Consider the following 17,244-nt stretch of genomic DNA (forward strand, 5'->3'; position numbering starts at 1 on the left):
ATTGTGAAATCAACCTTGTAGTTATTTTTAACTTTAATCGTTGATTTTGAAGTATGTTTTTGAATGTTTATAACAATATTTTTGGTTCATCACCCTGTTCTTTCATAAGACGAGCAATTTCGGAAGATATTTGAGAAATCTCATATGCTCCGGGTGAGACTGTTATCGTTTTGTATCCACTTCCGGGATTATAACTAAACTTGTCATTTTTATCAGTTATATTAAATAAGGTATTTTAAGTTTCCATGGACAATAAAGATGCCTCATATTCTTTTGTTGTGTCAAGTTGTAGTGGGTATGGGAATGAAGATGTGTGGTCGCTTGTTGTGAAATTGAAACTAAGGATTGTGCTTCTCATCTTATTTAATGAGATAAAATGTCTTTATATTGAGATTTATTAATTATTTTCATGTTCATCAACTGGTCTAAAATGGCTGATGCTTCATTAAAACAATTGTTATTTCCAGCCTTCTTACTGCCTAACAACAACAACAGTCTATTAACTAATTGCGATGGGTCATTTGGAAGAAAACTAACACCTGAACCAAGGATACTTAAAGCCTGAATAATGTGTTTCTCCTTCTCATTCTTCCGACTTTTACCAGAAAGAATAACCTTATAATTTAGAGTGTTCAGCAGATCAATATATACTCTATCATCATTATTTTCCATATCCAATGGTTTATCAATATACTTTGATTCATCCCTCACAGTTGAACCTTGTCTTCCATCTTTTGTGAGAAGAAACATTAATCTCGGAGTTAGTTTAACAGGGGGTTGAGCAGAACCCAAGAACCTTAATTCATCATTAAATATCAATACCTTTTCTTGAACAAGATGAAATATTGTTGGTTGTTCTGTTGGAATGAGTCCTGCTTTGGTTTTTGAATCCGCTGAATATTCATTGTTTTGAACAGCATTCACAATATCAGGGGGTTGATTAATCTCTTCCAGTTGTTGAAATAATTCTTCATCATGATATTCTAATTCTCCAATATGCTCTAATTCTTCCTCCGTCATTTGACTGAAATCTTTTAACATTTGAAGCTTTCTGGGAGTATATTCTACTGTGGGAACTGTGGAAACATCTTTCATTTTTTCTTGGGAAGTTTTTAAAAGTGGTTTAAAAAATTTCTCTTGTTTTCTTTCAAATGCTTCTTCGCCCGTTAGTTTCTGTCTGCGTTTCTTCTTTATGTCTTCCTGTTGTTTTACAACTTTTGAAACCAACTCTTGATGTTCCTTAAATCTTCTTGCTCTTTCTTTTGCATCCATTTATTTATTGTAAAATATAATTTAATGTATTGTAAAGATCAACAGGGAAATTTTCCTTTTCTTCATCATTCAAGTAGATGTGTTCAAATAAATCCTTTTCTTTAAATATTTCATCAAATTCTTTATTAACATTAATGCGAGTTGTAATTTCTTCTTCACTAATACTTGCATCTCTGCTTTTCATACGTTTGCATTGAGTTTCTTCATCAACATCAAAACCGAATGATAAAATCTTCACTCCACTCAGATGTTTAATAATTTGTCTCGTTCCTTCTGGATTAGTTTCTAATATCCCAACACCACCAGATTTTAGTTTCCTTAACTCACTCTTACAATGTGAATATTTTGTTGTACCAAGAGAAATCTCCTCAAACATTTGACCTTCATTCCTCAATCGCATATGTTCCTCCACTGAAATATAGTGATAATCTTCACCTTTTACTTCTCCAGGTCTTATTGCTCTAGTTGTTGTTGATACAATGCGTATCACGGGGTGTTTTTTAAGTAAATTTACAATATTCTCATTTGTACTACACAAGAACCTTGATTTATGAAAGTTTTTTCCAGAAGCAGATTTACCTACAAGATTTATAATAATAGTTGTCATTTATATATGTAATTGTTTATAAAACAAAAAATATATCCCTTAATATCTCATCTTGTTTCACAACAATATATTTATAGTTTTCAGTCGTGTGCTTCATGTAATCCTCAAATTTCTTTTTACTACATAATGTAGAACAATTATCTCTCCAAAAATTATTGATATCTATTGAATTTAACTTGAATAAAATAAAAGTATTAGCATTGTTTCTGATGGAACGACGAGGAAGTTGAAAGTACGATTGACTAAGATAAATACAATTACAAGAAGAATGTCTCCCTCTTGTGTAGTAGCTGTCCATTACCGTTTGGTTTCTCTCATTAACACAATCATCAAAGATAACGAGGTTCCTTTTTGATTTATCCAAATCTTGGGGAGACGGTATATCATCCGTATTATCACTAAGAATACAAGTTATAGGATTTGATTTCTTTTTACATCTCTGTGTATCACAAAATAGTTGAATTATATCTTCAATGTTATAATCATTTCGGTTTTTTTGGCGTTTAAATAAACCGATTATATCTTCTTTTTGAAGACCAGCATTAAAACCTTGTGAGAGTAGTTGATACTCTGGTTGAAAACTCGACTTTGTGAAAATTATTAAATTATCATAATCTAAAAAGTTGGGAGTGAGGAGCATTTTTAAAAGTAAGCAGGTTTTTCCACATCCACTTGAACCAACTATGAGACATCTTAATGAATTTGGGAGATTTTATGGTTGTTAAATTTTATCTTATTTTCCCAAATAGGTAAAAAATCATTCATTTATATATTTGAAAAACAGGTTATTTAATTTATTATCCTAAGTTCAGGTTTAATTTCAAGATAATCCATTATTTTATTTATTCAATATCTTGTGTTGATATTTCCCTGAAAATTACATCCATGAATAATATACAACAATCCTTTGAACATTTCTCTTATACGTTCAGTTTCTTCCCTTGTAAGGAAAGGTGTGTTATCACCCTCATACTTTACATTCATTTCTCTAATCAATCTTGTAAAGTAATTCATTTTTGGTGTAAATCTAAAAGAATTATTTTCCTTTTTATATTTTTTATTATCATTAATTAGAAGATAATCACAGAATATACATTGTTTATAGGCTTTTGACTCTGTGTTTAATCCCCATCTTTCACACGCAGGACAATTCTCAAATTTGTCATATGGAGAATCAGGAAAGTCTAGCATATTTATAAAGTAAAACTTTACTTAAACTGAAATTCATCTATACTTTCAGTTGTATATTACCATCGATATCGATATACTTTTTTCATTATCAGATTCAACGACAACATTTTTTATATTAAAGGTAATTTTAAAATGATCGTTAATTACTATTGAACGAAATGTCATTTCACCTGATATATTAACATCCTTTATTTCATCAGGATTTACATCTTTAGGGTTGTTGAAAAAAATACAAATTTCTCCTTGCATATTACAGATGGTCTTATCTTTTCTTTCTAAAGCTTCATCCATAAGGTTTTTGTTTTTTGATACTTTTTCTTGTTTCATTGCTTTTTCTAGTTTTGAATATATTACTAGAAGGAGAGGAGAAACTTTTGTTAGAGATACTTTAATTGATGTTCTTCCAGGTAGACTAAAAGCCCTTCCACTGAAGGAAATTGAAGAACTCATATTATTTACCATAATAGTTTTTATCCAATAGTTGTTATATTTATCTTTGTTCAATTTTACATCCTTGACATATTTCTCAGTATCTTTAACAAATGAAGAGATTGATTGAAACTTGCCTTTTGTGTCTTGAAACATTGTATTTATTAAGTGAAAAAGTTGGAGGATAAAATGGTTTTAAGCACAGATTCACCTGTAAAACAAACGAAATTTTCATCAAGAAAATTTTAGTTTAAGCAAAGATTTATTATATAAATATGGTGAATACAACATACTGCGATGTTTGTAATCACGAATATAAACATTATAGAAAACACCTCCGAACCAACAAACACACATTTAATCTGTTTCATAAAATATCTCCTCTTGAGTTGGAAAGAAAACATTGTGATATCTGTTCAAAGGATGTTTTGAAGAGTAGTTATAATAAACATCTTCAATCACAAAAACACAAGAAAAATGAGTTTAAAGTAAAGGGAGACTATTATATTGAAAACACTGATGGGGCATTTAAAGGGCATATAAAAATAAGGATTTTTCAATTTGGAGAACCCGGTCCATCATCAATAGCTGAATCAATTGAAATAGTGAAACCCGATGTTGAAAAATTTATTAAAAAGACATTAAAAGAAATGAAAACTTTAAAGTTTTATATGGGAGTGAAAATGAATATGAAAAGACAAGATGAAGAACAAACTCCTTATATGAGAACAGATCTTCATTTTATAACATCATTTCAAGATTTTTTGAATAGTGGGGTTTATGAAGAACTATCAAGACAAGAGGAGGATGTTGATAATACAGTGGTAGGAAGTGGATTCAATATTAAAAAAATCATCTTTTTAGATATACACATTCTAAAATCAAACCCTCTTAAAGCTTCTTCTTATATTGAATTACCAAAAGAAATAAAACTAAAGAAGGCAGTTGTTAATATTAAGAACAATGATAATAAATGTTTTCTCTGGTCTGTTCTTGCTCACTTACATCCACCAAAATGTAATTCAGAAAGAGTAAAACAATATATGAAATATGAGAATACCTTGGACATTAAAGATTCTAAATTCCCAATGCCACTAACAGATATTCCTAAATTTGAGAAAAAGAATAATCTTTCTATTAATGTATATGGATTAACGGATACAAACAGAGTTCAAATATTAAAAATTTCAAACAACTATAAAAATGAAGAAACACACATTGATCTTTTATATTTTAGTGTTGGAAAGAATTCACATTACACATACATCAATAATTTATCAAGATTAATCTCTTCTCAGGTATTCAGAACAGCAAACAAAATATATCCTTGTAAGCGATGTCTTAATTCATTTCATACAAAAGAACGATTAGAACAACATTCAAAATATTGTAGTAATCATAAATCAGCTGTAATTACAATGCCTAAACCTGGTGAAAAGATTTCTTTTGAAGATTATAATAAATCTATCATGCACCCATTTGTGATATACGCTGATTTTGAGTGTATCCTTAAAAGATTAATACTGCTTCTCCTAATCCAAAAGAATCATATACAAATAAATATCAAAAACATATTCCTTGTGGTTTCTGTTATTATATCAAATCATCTGTTGGAGAAAAGTATAACAAACTTGAACATTATCGTGGAAAAAAAGCTTCACAAGAGTTTGTAAAACGATTAGAAAAGGATTGTACAAGACTCACTAAATTAATGAAAGAAACAAATGAACCGATGAAATTAACCAAAGAAGAAAAATTAGAATTTAGAAAGAACAATATCTGTCATATTTGTGAGGGGGAAATTAAGGAGTCTAAAGTTAGGGATCATTGTCATCTTACTGGTAAATATAGAGGTCCCGCTCATTCCTGTTGTAATCTTAATTATAAATTACCTTCTTTTATTCCAGTCTTTCTTCACAACAGCGCCAACTATGATACACATCTATTTATAAATGAACTTTAAAAAACACCAGGGAATATTTCTGCCATAACAAACACAAGTCAAAAGTATATTTCATTTGCAAAAATGATATTCACAAAACCTTTAACTCGTATTCGGTTTCTTGATTCTTACAAGTTTATGGGAACACCACTAGCCTACCTCGCATCAAATCTGAGCTTCACGGACTCTTTTCCAAATCTTAATTCATTCTTTCCAAAAGAGGAAATTCTCACTAAAGAGGAAATTCAGATTAAAGAGAGAATTCAAAGTAAAAAGGAAACTCTAATTAATGAAGAAATTCTAACTGAAGATGAAATTCTAATTATAAAGAAAATTCGAACAATGAATGAAATTCTAACTAAAGAGGAAATTCTGATTAAAGATGAAATTCTGATTAAAGAAGGAATTCTTATGAGAGAGGAAATTCAAACAAGGAATGAAATTCAAAGTAAAGAGAAAATTCTTACAAGTAAGGGAATTTATCCTTATGATTATATGGATTCATTTATGAGATTTAAAGAAACACAACTTCCATCAAAAGAAAGTTTCTATAATAACCTTTATGAAGAAGAGATAAGTGATAAGGAATATAAACACGCACAAGAAATATGGAAATTATTTAAGATAAAGAACCTTGGAGAATATCATGATTTATATCTAAAAACAGATGTTTTATTGTTAGCTGATGTGTTTGAAGCTTTTAGATCACTCTGTCATAATAAAAATTGTTATGGATTAGACCCTGCCCACTATTTCACAGCTCCTGGTTTAGCTTGGAGTGCAATGTTGAAAATGACAAAACAAGATATAGATTTAATCAGTGATGTTGATATGCTTTTGATGATTGAGAAGTCCAAGAGAGGTGGAATATCACAAGTATGTTCAAAAAGATATGCTAAAGCAAATAATAAATATCTTCCAAATTATGATAGTGAAAAAGATAGTAATTATTTGATGTATTTTGATGCTAATAATTTGTATGGATGGGCAATGTCTCAATCTCTGCCTTATGGTAAATTAGAGTGGGTGGAAGAAAAGGATTATGAAAAGGCTTTGATGAATATTGTTATTTCTTCTCAAGAGGAATTGAATGACGAAGAATAAGGTTATTATTTTGAAGTTGATTTGAGGTACCCGAGTGATCTTCATAATAAGCATAAAGATCTTCCTTTTGCATGTGAGAAAGAAACCCCAAAGAAAGAATGGTTAAGTGATTATCATAAAAGTTTTAATATTAAAGGTAAATCAACATAAAAGTTATTAACAACATTCTATGATAAAGAGGGATATGTTTTACATCAGAGAAGCTTAAAACAGTTTTTGAGAGAAGGATTGAGAGTATCTAAAATTCATAGTTTTAAAATTTAAACAAAGTCCTTGGGTGAAAAAGTATATTCAATTCAATACATATATGAGAGCAAATACAAAAGTAAAATTTGAAGGGGATTTTTATAAATTAATGAATAATGCTGTATTTGGAAAGACTATGGAAAATGTTAGAAACAGGCAAAACATTAGATTCGCAACATCTTGGAAAGAAGCTTCGAGATTGATAAATAAACTAAGTTTTGAAAGAGAAGAGGTTTTTTCAGAGAACTTTTCTGCAATTCATATGAAAAAGGAAAGTATTGTAATGGATAAACCAATTTATATTGGAACAGCAGTTCTTGATTTATCAAAGATATTGATGTATGATTATTTGTATAATGACTTAAAGAAAGAGTATGGTGAAAATGTTTCATTGTTGTATATGGACACTGATAGTTTTATCCTAGATATAAAAACTGATGATGTTTATGAAGATATGAAGAAAAATATTGGAGTATATGATACAAGTAATTTCAGCAAGAAGAGTGAGTTATTTTCCAAAAAGAATGAAAAGGTTATTGGTAAGTTTAAGGATGAGTTGGGTGGAAAAGTAATGAGTGAGTTTATTGGATTGAGAGCAAAGGCATATGCTTATAAGTATGGTGATCAGATTGATAAGAGGTTAAAGGGAATAAAGAAATATGTAATAAAGAAATCAATAACTTTTAGAAATTATTATAATTGTTTGATGAATAAGAAAGAAGAATATAGGAAAATGAATACAATAAGAAGTTATAAACATAACATATATAGTGAAGAAGTAAATAAAAAGACATTAGGAGCCTTTGATGATAAGAGATTTATTTTAGATAATGGAATAGATTGTGTTCCATATGGATATTGTATGATAGAGTGAATAGAATAGATTGTGTTTTAACGATGGGAAGATGGCTTAGGGTTTCTTAAGGGCTACCACCGCGTTTTTCGCAATATATAAATGGTTAAACCAAGTATTAATCAAACTAAAGAGTGCAGAAAATCTCAGTCTTGGTATATAAATGGAAAACATAATGAAAGTGAAAAATATCAAATAAGTCTTATTGAAAAATAACTAAAACAAAGGTAAATAAAACAAATAAGCGAATCAATTTAAAAACTAGTAAGTTAGAGGATGTAAAGAAAAAAATGAATATCCTTGAATGGACTGAAAACTTTGATGGTTATCAATTGAACAATGAAAAAACAATTTACTATAATCTCAAAATGATATGTGGCTCAGGAGGTGGTCAAACAAGAGCATTAAGAGAAGTTTATCATTTCGTAATGGCACAAAAGGGGTATCTTAAAAAATATAAAGATTCAAATGTTTTGTTTGTCAATATTTTAGATGGGGATTATTGTGCAAAGAAAATTAAACTATTGAAGGAATTTGAGAATGAACAAATCTTTATAGGTTCAATGAGTGAGCTGATCAACCTCCAGGTTAAAAGGGGACACAAATAAATATACCTTGGGATAGCCTGGTTATATATATACAAAGCCTGGTGTTGGCTTAGTGGTTAGGGTGGCGGCTTGGGATCCCAGTGTCCCGAGTTCGAATCCCGCTCAGCTGCTGAATTAACACCAGGGGGTTGACTCAGCCTGTCATCCATCCAAGGTCGGCGAAATGAGTACCAGTGTACTGGGCCGGTGTATACCCCGGTTAGAATAGGTGTACCATATCCCTGTGTTGTAAGAGGCGACCAGGAAGGGCATCCGACCATAAAACATTGCCTCACAAAAAGCCAACCCCCTGCACAGCAGGGAAAAACGGATAAAAAGGGGGTTTATTTTTAGGGAAAAAAAAGGGAATCGCTGAAAATCCCCCATTCATTTACATGGGGAAAAGTGAGCTAGAACCAGTATATTCACCCTACTGATGTGTGGTGAGGAGTCGCTCCCGCCCCCTTTCCTCGCTCCCCTTCATAGCCGCCCCACTCATCTGTCTGCCTGTCTGTCTGTCTGTCTCTCTCCCCCCCCTCTTCTCTGAGTATTCCTGTCACCGAAGTGACGGGTGGTATTTGCTCATACATAAAATGCAATGGCCTCCCAAGAAAATTGAGAACATAACCTGCAGGCTAAACATCAGTGGTCTCAATTAAGTACATTTGGAAAGTCAACCAACCTAGTTTTTTGCATTCTTCCTTGTTTCGAAGTAATCCTTCTGGGGGAAGCCAGGATGTATCGGAAACATGCAGCTGATCAAGTAGTTTTCTCTGGTGTTCTTCATCTTCTTCTGATTCCACTGCAAAATGCCATTTTTACTCTCAGTAGAACAATAACACAATGATCAACAAAACTCATAAGATTGCAAAATCAGTTAACTTTCCAAGTAATCAACAATGTCACATTTTATAACTTTCATCTCGATATATGGTGAAACGATATATCGAAAAACTCGAAAAACCAAAAACATGGTAAAGCCGTCTGTGAAGCAATGTGACTATATGTTTATTAATTACGTCCTGTTTGAACGTCAGTTGCACTTTGACTACAAATACATACGTTTATTAATTACAGTACACACAATTGGAATGGACCTTTCAAACCCTTAAGAAAGCTGAGACCCCTTCGACCTTTGAACACCCTCTAAAACCCCCCAAAACCCAAAAGACCCAGAAGATCCAAAAGACCCCAAAGGTCCTTAAAGACCCCCTAAAGACCCTTGAGACCCAAAAGACTCTCAAGGACAGCAAGATCCTCTAATGGCCCCAAAAACCCGTCAACACCCCTTAAGACCCCTTTTACCAAAAATATCCTTTCACCCCTTGGACCTTTTATACCCTTTAGACCACTTCCACCCTTCAGACAGATTAGGCAGCTAAGACCCGAGACCATTTCACACTTTAGACCACTTGGACGTTTTTACATGCTTGAGAGTTGTTCGACCCCTTAGACACCAAATTCTATTGGAACATACCCTTTGGACCTTCAGACCATCGAGAACCTTTTAAGCGCACACCACGCAATCAGATGTAGTCTTCATGTAAAACACAGACTACACATTTTTCAGCAAGTGATGCACGAACTCGACCCACCCAGTACATATATATATATATATATATATATATATATATATATATATATATATATATATATATATATATATATATATATATATATATATATATATATATATATATATATATATATATATATATATATACATACACACACATATAGGAGGGGAGGAGGAGATTGGGACCACACTCTGTGCAGAGCGTTGGAGCTGCTTAAGCAGTTTCCTTGGCTATTGGGCACAATCCTGGATGGGTTACCACTCCGACGCAGTATACCATCATGCTGGCACTCATTTTGCCAACCTCAGAAGGATGACAGACCGAGTTAACCCCACCTGGTATTAATTCAATAGCTGAGTGGGATTTGAACTAAGGATCCGAGGATCCAAAGCCCACCGCCGTAACCATGAAGCCAACACCAGGCATATACACATGTAGACCACATATATATATATATATATATATATATATATATATATATATATATATATATATATATATATATACATACATATATATATATATATATATACATACATATATATATATATATATATATATACATACATATATATATATATATATACATACACATACATACATACATACATACATATATGAGGCGCCGTGAGAAGGAGTGATGTAAGGGGCACATCGGCCATTTTGGAGATAATGCCATATAGCACTATTTTAACCCTTCCCCTATCATCCGAGCCTATCGTCATCATATCATTAAAAAATGTCACTTACATCACTCCTCGCGGGGCCTCATATACGTGTGTGTGTGTGTGTGTGTGTGTGTGTGTGTGTGTGTGTCTCAACTGTAAATATAAAGTAAAACATTAATTCACATCAACAAAGTCATCATGTGGTTTACGGGTGAATTTTTGTGCAGCATACAGCAATGGTCAAGGAAAGCCAGTGCTGCGTAGTGGTGGGATAATGCCCGCAAGTGCTCCACCTTGACCTGGACCATCGTCTTCCAAGAGAGTGGCACATAGTCCAAAACAGATGATTGCTCCATGGCCTGCTGTGTCACCAGGTAAGCATTTGATACCTACAAATAACAACAAAAAAGCTCGTGACATTGGCTCAGAACATTTTTTAGCAATAATAAGACAACAATAATACTGTAATAAAAAATAGCAATAAATTGTGTTGCAGGTGTGACATTTTCACTTGTAATATTGCTAAAAAAATTCGATGTAATAAACAATGGCTTGATGAACAGTCGTGGAAGACCACCCTGAACCACAAGCAAGAGATTCATGAGGGCCATCTCCTCTGGATAACTCTCAAGCCTTTGACACTGTTCGTCACCAGCCTTGATTTATAAGCTTTCTTCTTTTGGTGACAAGGGGCCCCTGCTCAAGTTTTTGCTTGCTTGCTTGCTCAAGGAAATCTTGCTCATTTCCAGCAAAAGCAGAAATAGTGGATGGCCTTTTATGGTGTGCCTCGTACCTTTCAGGCTGGAGAGCAGCAAATTTAACACTTATTTGAGAAAAGATCCAGCGAAGAATCAGACAACTATGGACCTGTTAATTCAACCGAGGATACGACGGGCAGGATGTAGGAATGGTAAGATAGCCTAGAGGTATGCACAATTGCCTTTGAGCTGTCAAGCAAGGGGTTCGAATATTAGCATAGCCGTAAACCGTCACCCTGGTGTTTCACAGGCAAGGCATTTCATCGACGTGTGTGTGTAGTCCCTCAGATGGACGTTAAACTGGGCATCCCATCTGCTGACATTAGTTGGAGGAAGACAAAAATCCCAGTGTCCTGAGCAAGGAGTAGCTGAACTAACACCAGCAAAATGGGTAAGTTTACTGCCAAAGAAGTGGCAAAGCACCACGAAGAAGGCAAAGCCGAACCCCCTCGTGCAATCCTCGTCGAGGGCCTGCTTTGGCAGCACTGAACTTGCCTTCAAAACAGAACAGAAAATAAATCTTATGCATCAATCTGTAATGTCCCTGTGTCTGCTGCATTGTTTTCTTCCACACTGCTTCCGCACAGTGAAATGAAGACACACTGATAAGTTGAATAAACATGGCGTTAATGGAGCACAGGCAAGATTGACCGGGGATACTGATGGGCCAAATGTTTTTTTTTTATTGCTTATAAACAACATCGGTAGGTATATCCATGGTCTTGCTTAGATACCCACACTGGCTGCATCTCGTGCCACACAAAGGAGTGCTTCAAACTCGTTCCTGATGCCAGAGACAAGAGCCTTTTGGAATTGGCACTCGTAAACTTGTGCGGACATGAGACGTGTCAACATCACAAGTGACCCAGGACTCATGTCCAGTGATGGGGCATGCGAGAAATTTTCAAGAAGATAGCTGAAAGCACCTGGGGATGGAGGAAAGATGAAAAGCAACAAAAAAAAAAAAGGAGCTTTGGTCACGTGCAAAAAGTCAAGCAAGGAATGGAAATTGCAAGGAAGGTCAATACGTTACATCATGGAGTGCAAACCACAATAAAATTATACTGAGAAACTGGTGACTACAAACAAAAGTGGTCGAGGCAGAAATATGAAGATGACAAATCAAAAATAGACCGATTGTTCTTTAGTCCAAGGCTGACCGCTTCTTCACCAGTACTCAACTAGCTGTCAATTTCAAATCAAATGTGTTCATAATCAAAGGAAACAGTGAAGTGATGATTTAGAGAATGTGACGTGGTATGAAGATTAAAAAAATTTTTAATAGAGAGTCAAGGCTCGTGGAAGAGGAAGAACACATAACGAATCAGGAGGCAACATAACAAAAAGAAGAGAAGGAAGAGAAGGGGAAATGCCAACAGCAGGGCCGAGGGAGAAAATAGATGGAGACAGCCAAACAAGGGATGAGGGTAATGATGATGGGTAGGGGAGAATGAAAGGGGTAGACAAGATGGATACAGAATGGAATTTTTTGGGTGAGAGGTGGGGTGTGGTTTAATGGGTGTAGAAAAGATCATGGTTTTGGATGGGGTCAGGTCAGGTATGGGCACGCCAGAGCAGCACGTCGCTGTATCCACGTTCCGCCGTTACTCCAGGGGTCTCTGTATGGCCGTCCCCCAGGAAGATGCCTGGCCCATCCCCATCTCCTTTAGATGCCGATCAACCTGCTGCAACCACGAGGCATGTGGTTGGCCCATTGGCCTCCTCCACTCACGAGACTCCCTCGCTGAGAGAATCTAGTGAGCAGGATCAGCGTTAGGAAAACGAGCCACATGTCCATACAGCCAACAAACTTCATTTGAGTCTCTCTCAGTAACCGCTCGTTGGACACAAAGTCCGACCAACGATAGCCAAGGATTCTCCGAAGAGACCTGGTACCAAAGGAATTAAGTCTCTGTCTCAGATCCTTGGTCAGAGTCCAAGTCTCGCATCCATAGAGCAAGAATGGAAGCACCAAGGACCTGAGGACTCGGACTTTCGTCCTCCCGCACAGGTACCGGCAGCGCCACACCCCATGATCCAGTGAATCCATGACTCCCCAGACCCGACCCAGACGTCTATTGACCTCTGACTCACAGCCGGCAGAGACATGACTATCACTGCAAAGGTAAGTGAATCTCTCCACGACCTCAACATCCTCACCACAAACAGACACAGACAGGACAGCAGCATCCAAGATGTCATTGAAAGCCTGGATCTTAGTTTTGACCCATGAAACCCGTAATCCCAGCGGCTCCGACTCCTCATTTTGCACCTCGAGGGCCCACAAAAGGATATCTGGAGTCTCCGCAAAGATGACTGCATCATCTGCGAAATCAAGGTCATAGATCTTGACATTCCCAAACGATGCACCGCAGCTTGATATCTCCGACATCCTCCCCAGAATCCAGTCCAGACAAGTGCTGAAAAGTGTGGGGGCCAGTACATGCTCCTGAGGAACTCCAGTAACAACTGCAAATAAGTCAGAGATGGTACCACCACATCTCACAGCACTCTCAGTACCAGAGTCGAGTTCAGACAATAGATCGATCAGTTTTGTTGGCACCCCACGGAGACCAACAATCCTCTAAAGGACATCCCGATTCACTGAATCAAACGCTTGAAAGAAATCAACATAGGCTGCAAGCAGCCCCTGCCGAAACTCTCGTCTGTGTTCGGTGAGGACCCGAAGAGCAAGGATACGGTCAATCGTTGACCTCTTTGGTGTAAAGCCTGACTGCTCTGAACACTGGTGCTCAAGCAGATGGTGGTGAACCCTATCAATAATTATCCAAGCAAAGACCTTGCCCGGCACCGAGAGCAGCGTCACCCCTCGGTAGTTGTTGCAGTCTTGGCGCTCACCCTTCCCTTTCCAGAGAGGGACAACAAGGCCCCTCTTCCAGTCAGTTGGGATGATGCCTGTGTTCCAGGCAGAGCACAAAACTGCATGCAACGACACGAGTGCAGCATTTCCACCAGCCTTGAGAAGTTCAGCATGGATGCCACAGATCCCTGGAGCTTTACCCCATTTCAACTGGTTCACTGCAGCATGTTTTTCCACAAGTGAAGGTGGACCACAGTTGATTGGAGGGTCACCAATAGGGATTGCAACACCCCTGACGTCCAACTCACGTCAGCTTGGTAAAACCGCTCAAAGTAACCAGCCCAGCGGGCGTTCACTTCGGACTCCTCTGCCAAGAGCCTACCACCCTCTGCTCCAACTGCAGTACACCGAGGGATGGGCTTGGATGAACGCAATGCGCGAATTCCCCTGTAAGCAGGACGAGAATCCCTTGACCACAGGTGATGCTCCCTCACAGATTCCTCGCACATAGGCCTCCTTGTCCACCCTTAGCGCACGTACAGTTTTACGCCTCAGCTCCCTGAACAGCTCAGATCTGCCATTCAGCCTGGCCCTGTGACTCTGGTCAATGGTATCCAGTGTCCCTTGAGAGACAAATTCTTCTTTGCCCTACGGTGAGTTCCAAGACATCGACCGGCAACATCAAGGACGGTGGTCTTGAAGGCGCTCCACAACTCTTCAGGACCTCCCAAAGCACCCAGACCCCCCAAGTGTCCACTCAGCCTGTTCGCAAACTCCTCAGCTACCCTCTCATCCTTGAGCTTGCTAGCATCCAGCCTGGGCTGGGAATGATACCATTCTCCTGGATTTAAGGTGCAACTTCAGAGTTGCTACAACAAGCTGGTGGTCGTATTGAGGAACTGAGCACTCTGGTAGACCCTGCAGTTCTGGATCAAACTCCAGCGACCATCAACAAGGACATGGTCAATCTCCTTTTCCACACCGCCAGTGTTGGAACACCAAGTCCAGCGATGAGCTTGTGGGCGCTGAAACCATGAACCAGCCACCCTAAGTCCATGACTTCTTGCAAAGTCAAGGAACTTAGTGCTATTCTGGTTCATACTTCCTGACCCATGGGGACCAACACGCGTCTCATAACCATCCCTATCAGTTCCAGTCGATGCATTGAAATCCCCCAAGACTAGAAGTGTATCTCGTCTGGGGCACTGATCAACCACAGACTCGAGCGTGGCGTAGAATGCATCCTTCACGGTGAGATCACTCGCCTCAGTCGGAGCATAAACAGAGACCAGGGAAATGACACCTAAGGAGTGACGAATCCTTCGTCTCATAATACGCTCGTTGACCCGTGTTACCTCAATTATCATTTGAGTCAGCTTATTGGACACAGCTACAGCAACTCCTTGGGCATGGTAACCATCAGAGCGACCAGACCAATAGTCAGTGTAACCACCCACCATGATCTCGCTGCAATTCGGTCTCCGAACCTCAGAGAGTGCTGCAATACCGACGTCCAAACGCTTGAGCTCAGATGATAACAGAGACAGGTGATCATCCTCTCTTAGGGATAGGACATTCCAGGCACCCACCCGAAGGGACCGCCTCAGGTTAACCCAAGGAGACCGCCGTCTGGTGGACGACACCTCAGCACCACTACAACACACTCTTCCGCAATCTGACCCAGGGACGTTACTCTGCGATTTCCCTCCTATCATCAAAGATTGGGGGTCCCGAAGGCTTTGCCCCAATCCCATCATCCGGTGAGCTGCCCTGCGAGGGAAGCTGCACAGGAGGTACTCCCATGGAGTGGGTTTTCAGATTTCTTTGTGTTTTTGTGTTTTGCGGAATGAAGGGTTTTCCAGTGGCTGGAGTGCAAATCCTGCCACCAACCTCCTAATAAGAAGTAACCCAACTGCAGGAGGATGTCCACAGACACAGTTGGGTACTACATATGGATGGCCGTTGGCTCACAAGGAGCTCCTCCACCCTTTGACAGGTTTCATTTTTAATCCTGCTGGGTGTCCATATCAAACACCCTCCTCACCAAAAAACCCTGGTGGGGGAGACGGTTTAGTTGCCGACAACCCGACCATGGAACAGGTTAGTACAGGTTTACATGGTACCTGTAGCAAGTCACAGATCTAATCTGGCCTGACCTGACAGAGATGGGGGGTGATCTGAGATAGTGATGAACAGCTGTCTTGAAGACCTGGAGAGAAGAATGAGACTGAAGAGGATGTGGAGGTTTATTCCAAAGGTGGGGGAAAAAAAAAGAGGAATAAATGAGTGGAGATGAGCAGTGACCCTGGATTTAGGTAGTTTCACCAGAAGGGGGATGGTGGTGGACCGTGTGTGCCCTGCAGAAAGCTGGGAGGACAAAGTACGGAAAAAAGAAAAGGAAGCAAGACCAGAGAGTAGGCGGTAGAAGACAGAGGCCATCGACCTGTCTGCGATGGGAAAGTGATCGGCCCATGGACTCATCTTCTTTGTTGAGACAATGACATGAACAGAAATGGGTACGAAACCATGAAGGATTGACAAATGACCGTCAGAGAAAAAGAGTCCTGGACAGACTAAACAATATTTGAACTTTTAGCTCAAAGAAGAAACAATATGCAAGAACAAAAAACAAAAGGCGAGAGGGCGTGAGAATTTTGTAGTGCCAACAATTAAACATGGAGATTGTTTTGCTGGTGCACAGATGAGAGATTCCGTGGGGATTAAAGGAGCATTTGTGAAGGAAAAATGTCACTTAATTCTTCAATACCATGGAATACGTTCAGAAAGAGGATTGTGGGAGAGGGATTTGTTTTTCAGCATGATAATCTGAAACGCACAGCGACTGCAATTCCCAGACCTTGAGCTCGATGAAATGCTCTGGGATAAGCTAGATTGAAGAATGAAGGTGAACGGTAAAAGGTGGTTCATCCTGACTGGAGTACAATAGACAGCGATACATTTCTAAGGTTACGTGGCAGAGTGCCGACAGTGCGTGAGGTTGAGCCTGCTAACAAGGGGAAATATTTGGGTGAGAAAGTTTAAAGCAACATTCTTCTAAAACATTTCATATACAACAATAATTTAAGTTAAATTGTCCTTTGTTGGATTTTAATAAGATTTGACAATGTCCCAATTATTTTGACCACCGGTATGCATGCAGGCACACACACGACACGAGCTGAATCACAT

At 37.9% G+C, this 17,244-nt stretch overlaps 1 protein-coding gene across 1 annotated transcript in view; it reads right to left on the bottom strand.

Annotated features, from left to right (window-relative positions):
• The window catches only part of LOC147016484 (rhophilin-2-like), a 137,602-nt gene that overhangs the window by 20,870 nt on the left and 99,488 nt on the right, over positions 1-17,244 (bottom strand). Inside the window, exons 8-10 of the mRNA XM_085845180.1 lie at positions 11,973-12,160; positions 10,709-10,865; positions 8,914-9,033 (exon numbers count right to left, since the gene is read on the bottom strand). Coding sequence (XP_085701306.1) covers positions 8,914-9,033; positions 10,709-10,865; positions 11,973-12,160 — 465 coding nt within the window. The remainder of the gene's footprint in view (positions 1-8,913; positions 9,034-10,708; positions 10,866-11,972; positions 12,161-17,244) is intronic.

The sequence above is a fragment of the Eptatretus burgeri genome, chromosome 11, assembly GCF_056783735.1.
Source record: "Eptatretus burgeri isolate ZD-2024b chromosome 11, Ebu_testis_v1, whole genome shotgun sequence".
Taxonomy (NCBI): Eukaryota; Metazoa; Chordata; class Myxini; order Myxiniformes; family Myxinidae; genus Eptatretus; species Eptatretus burgeri.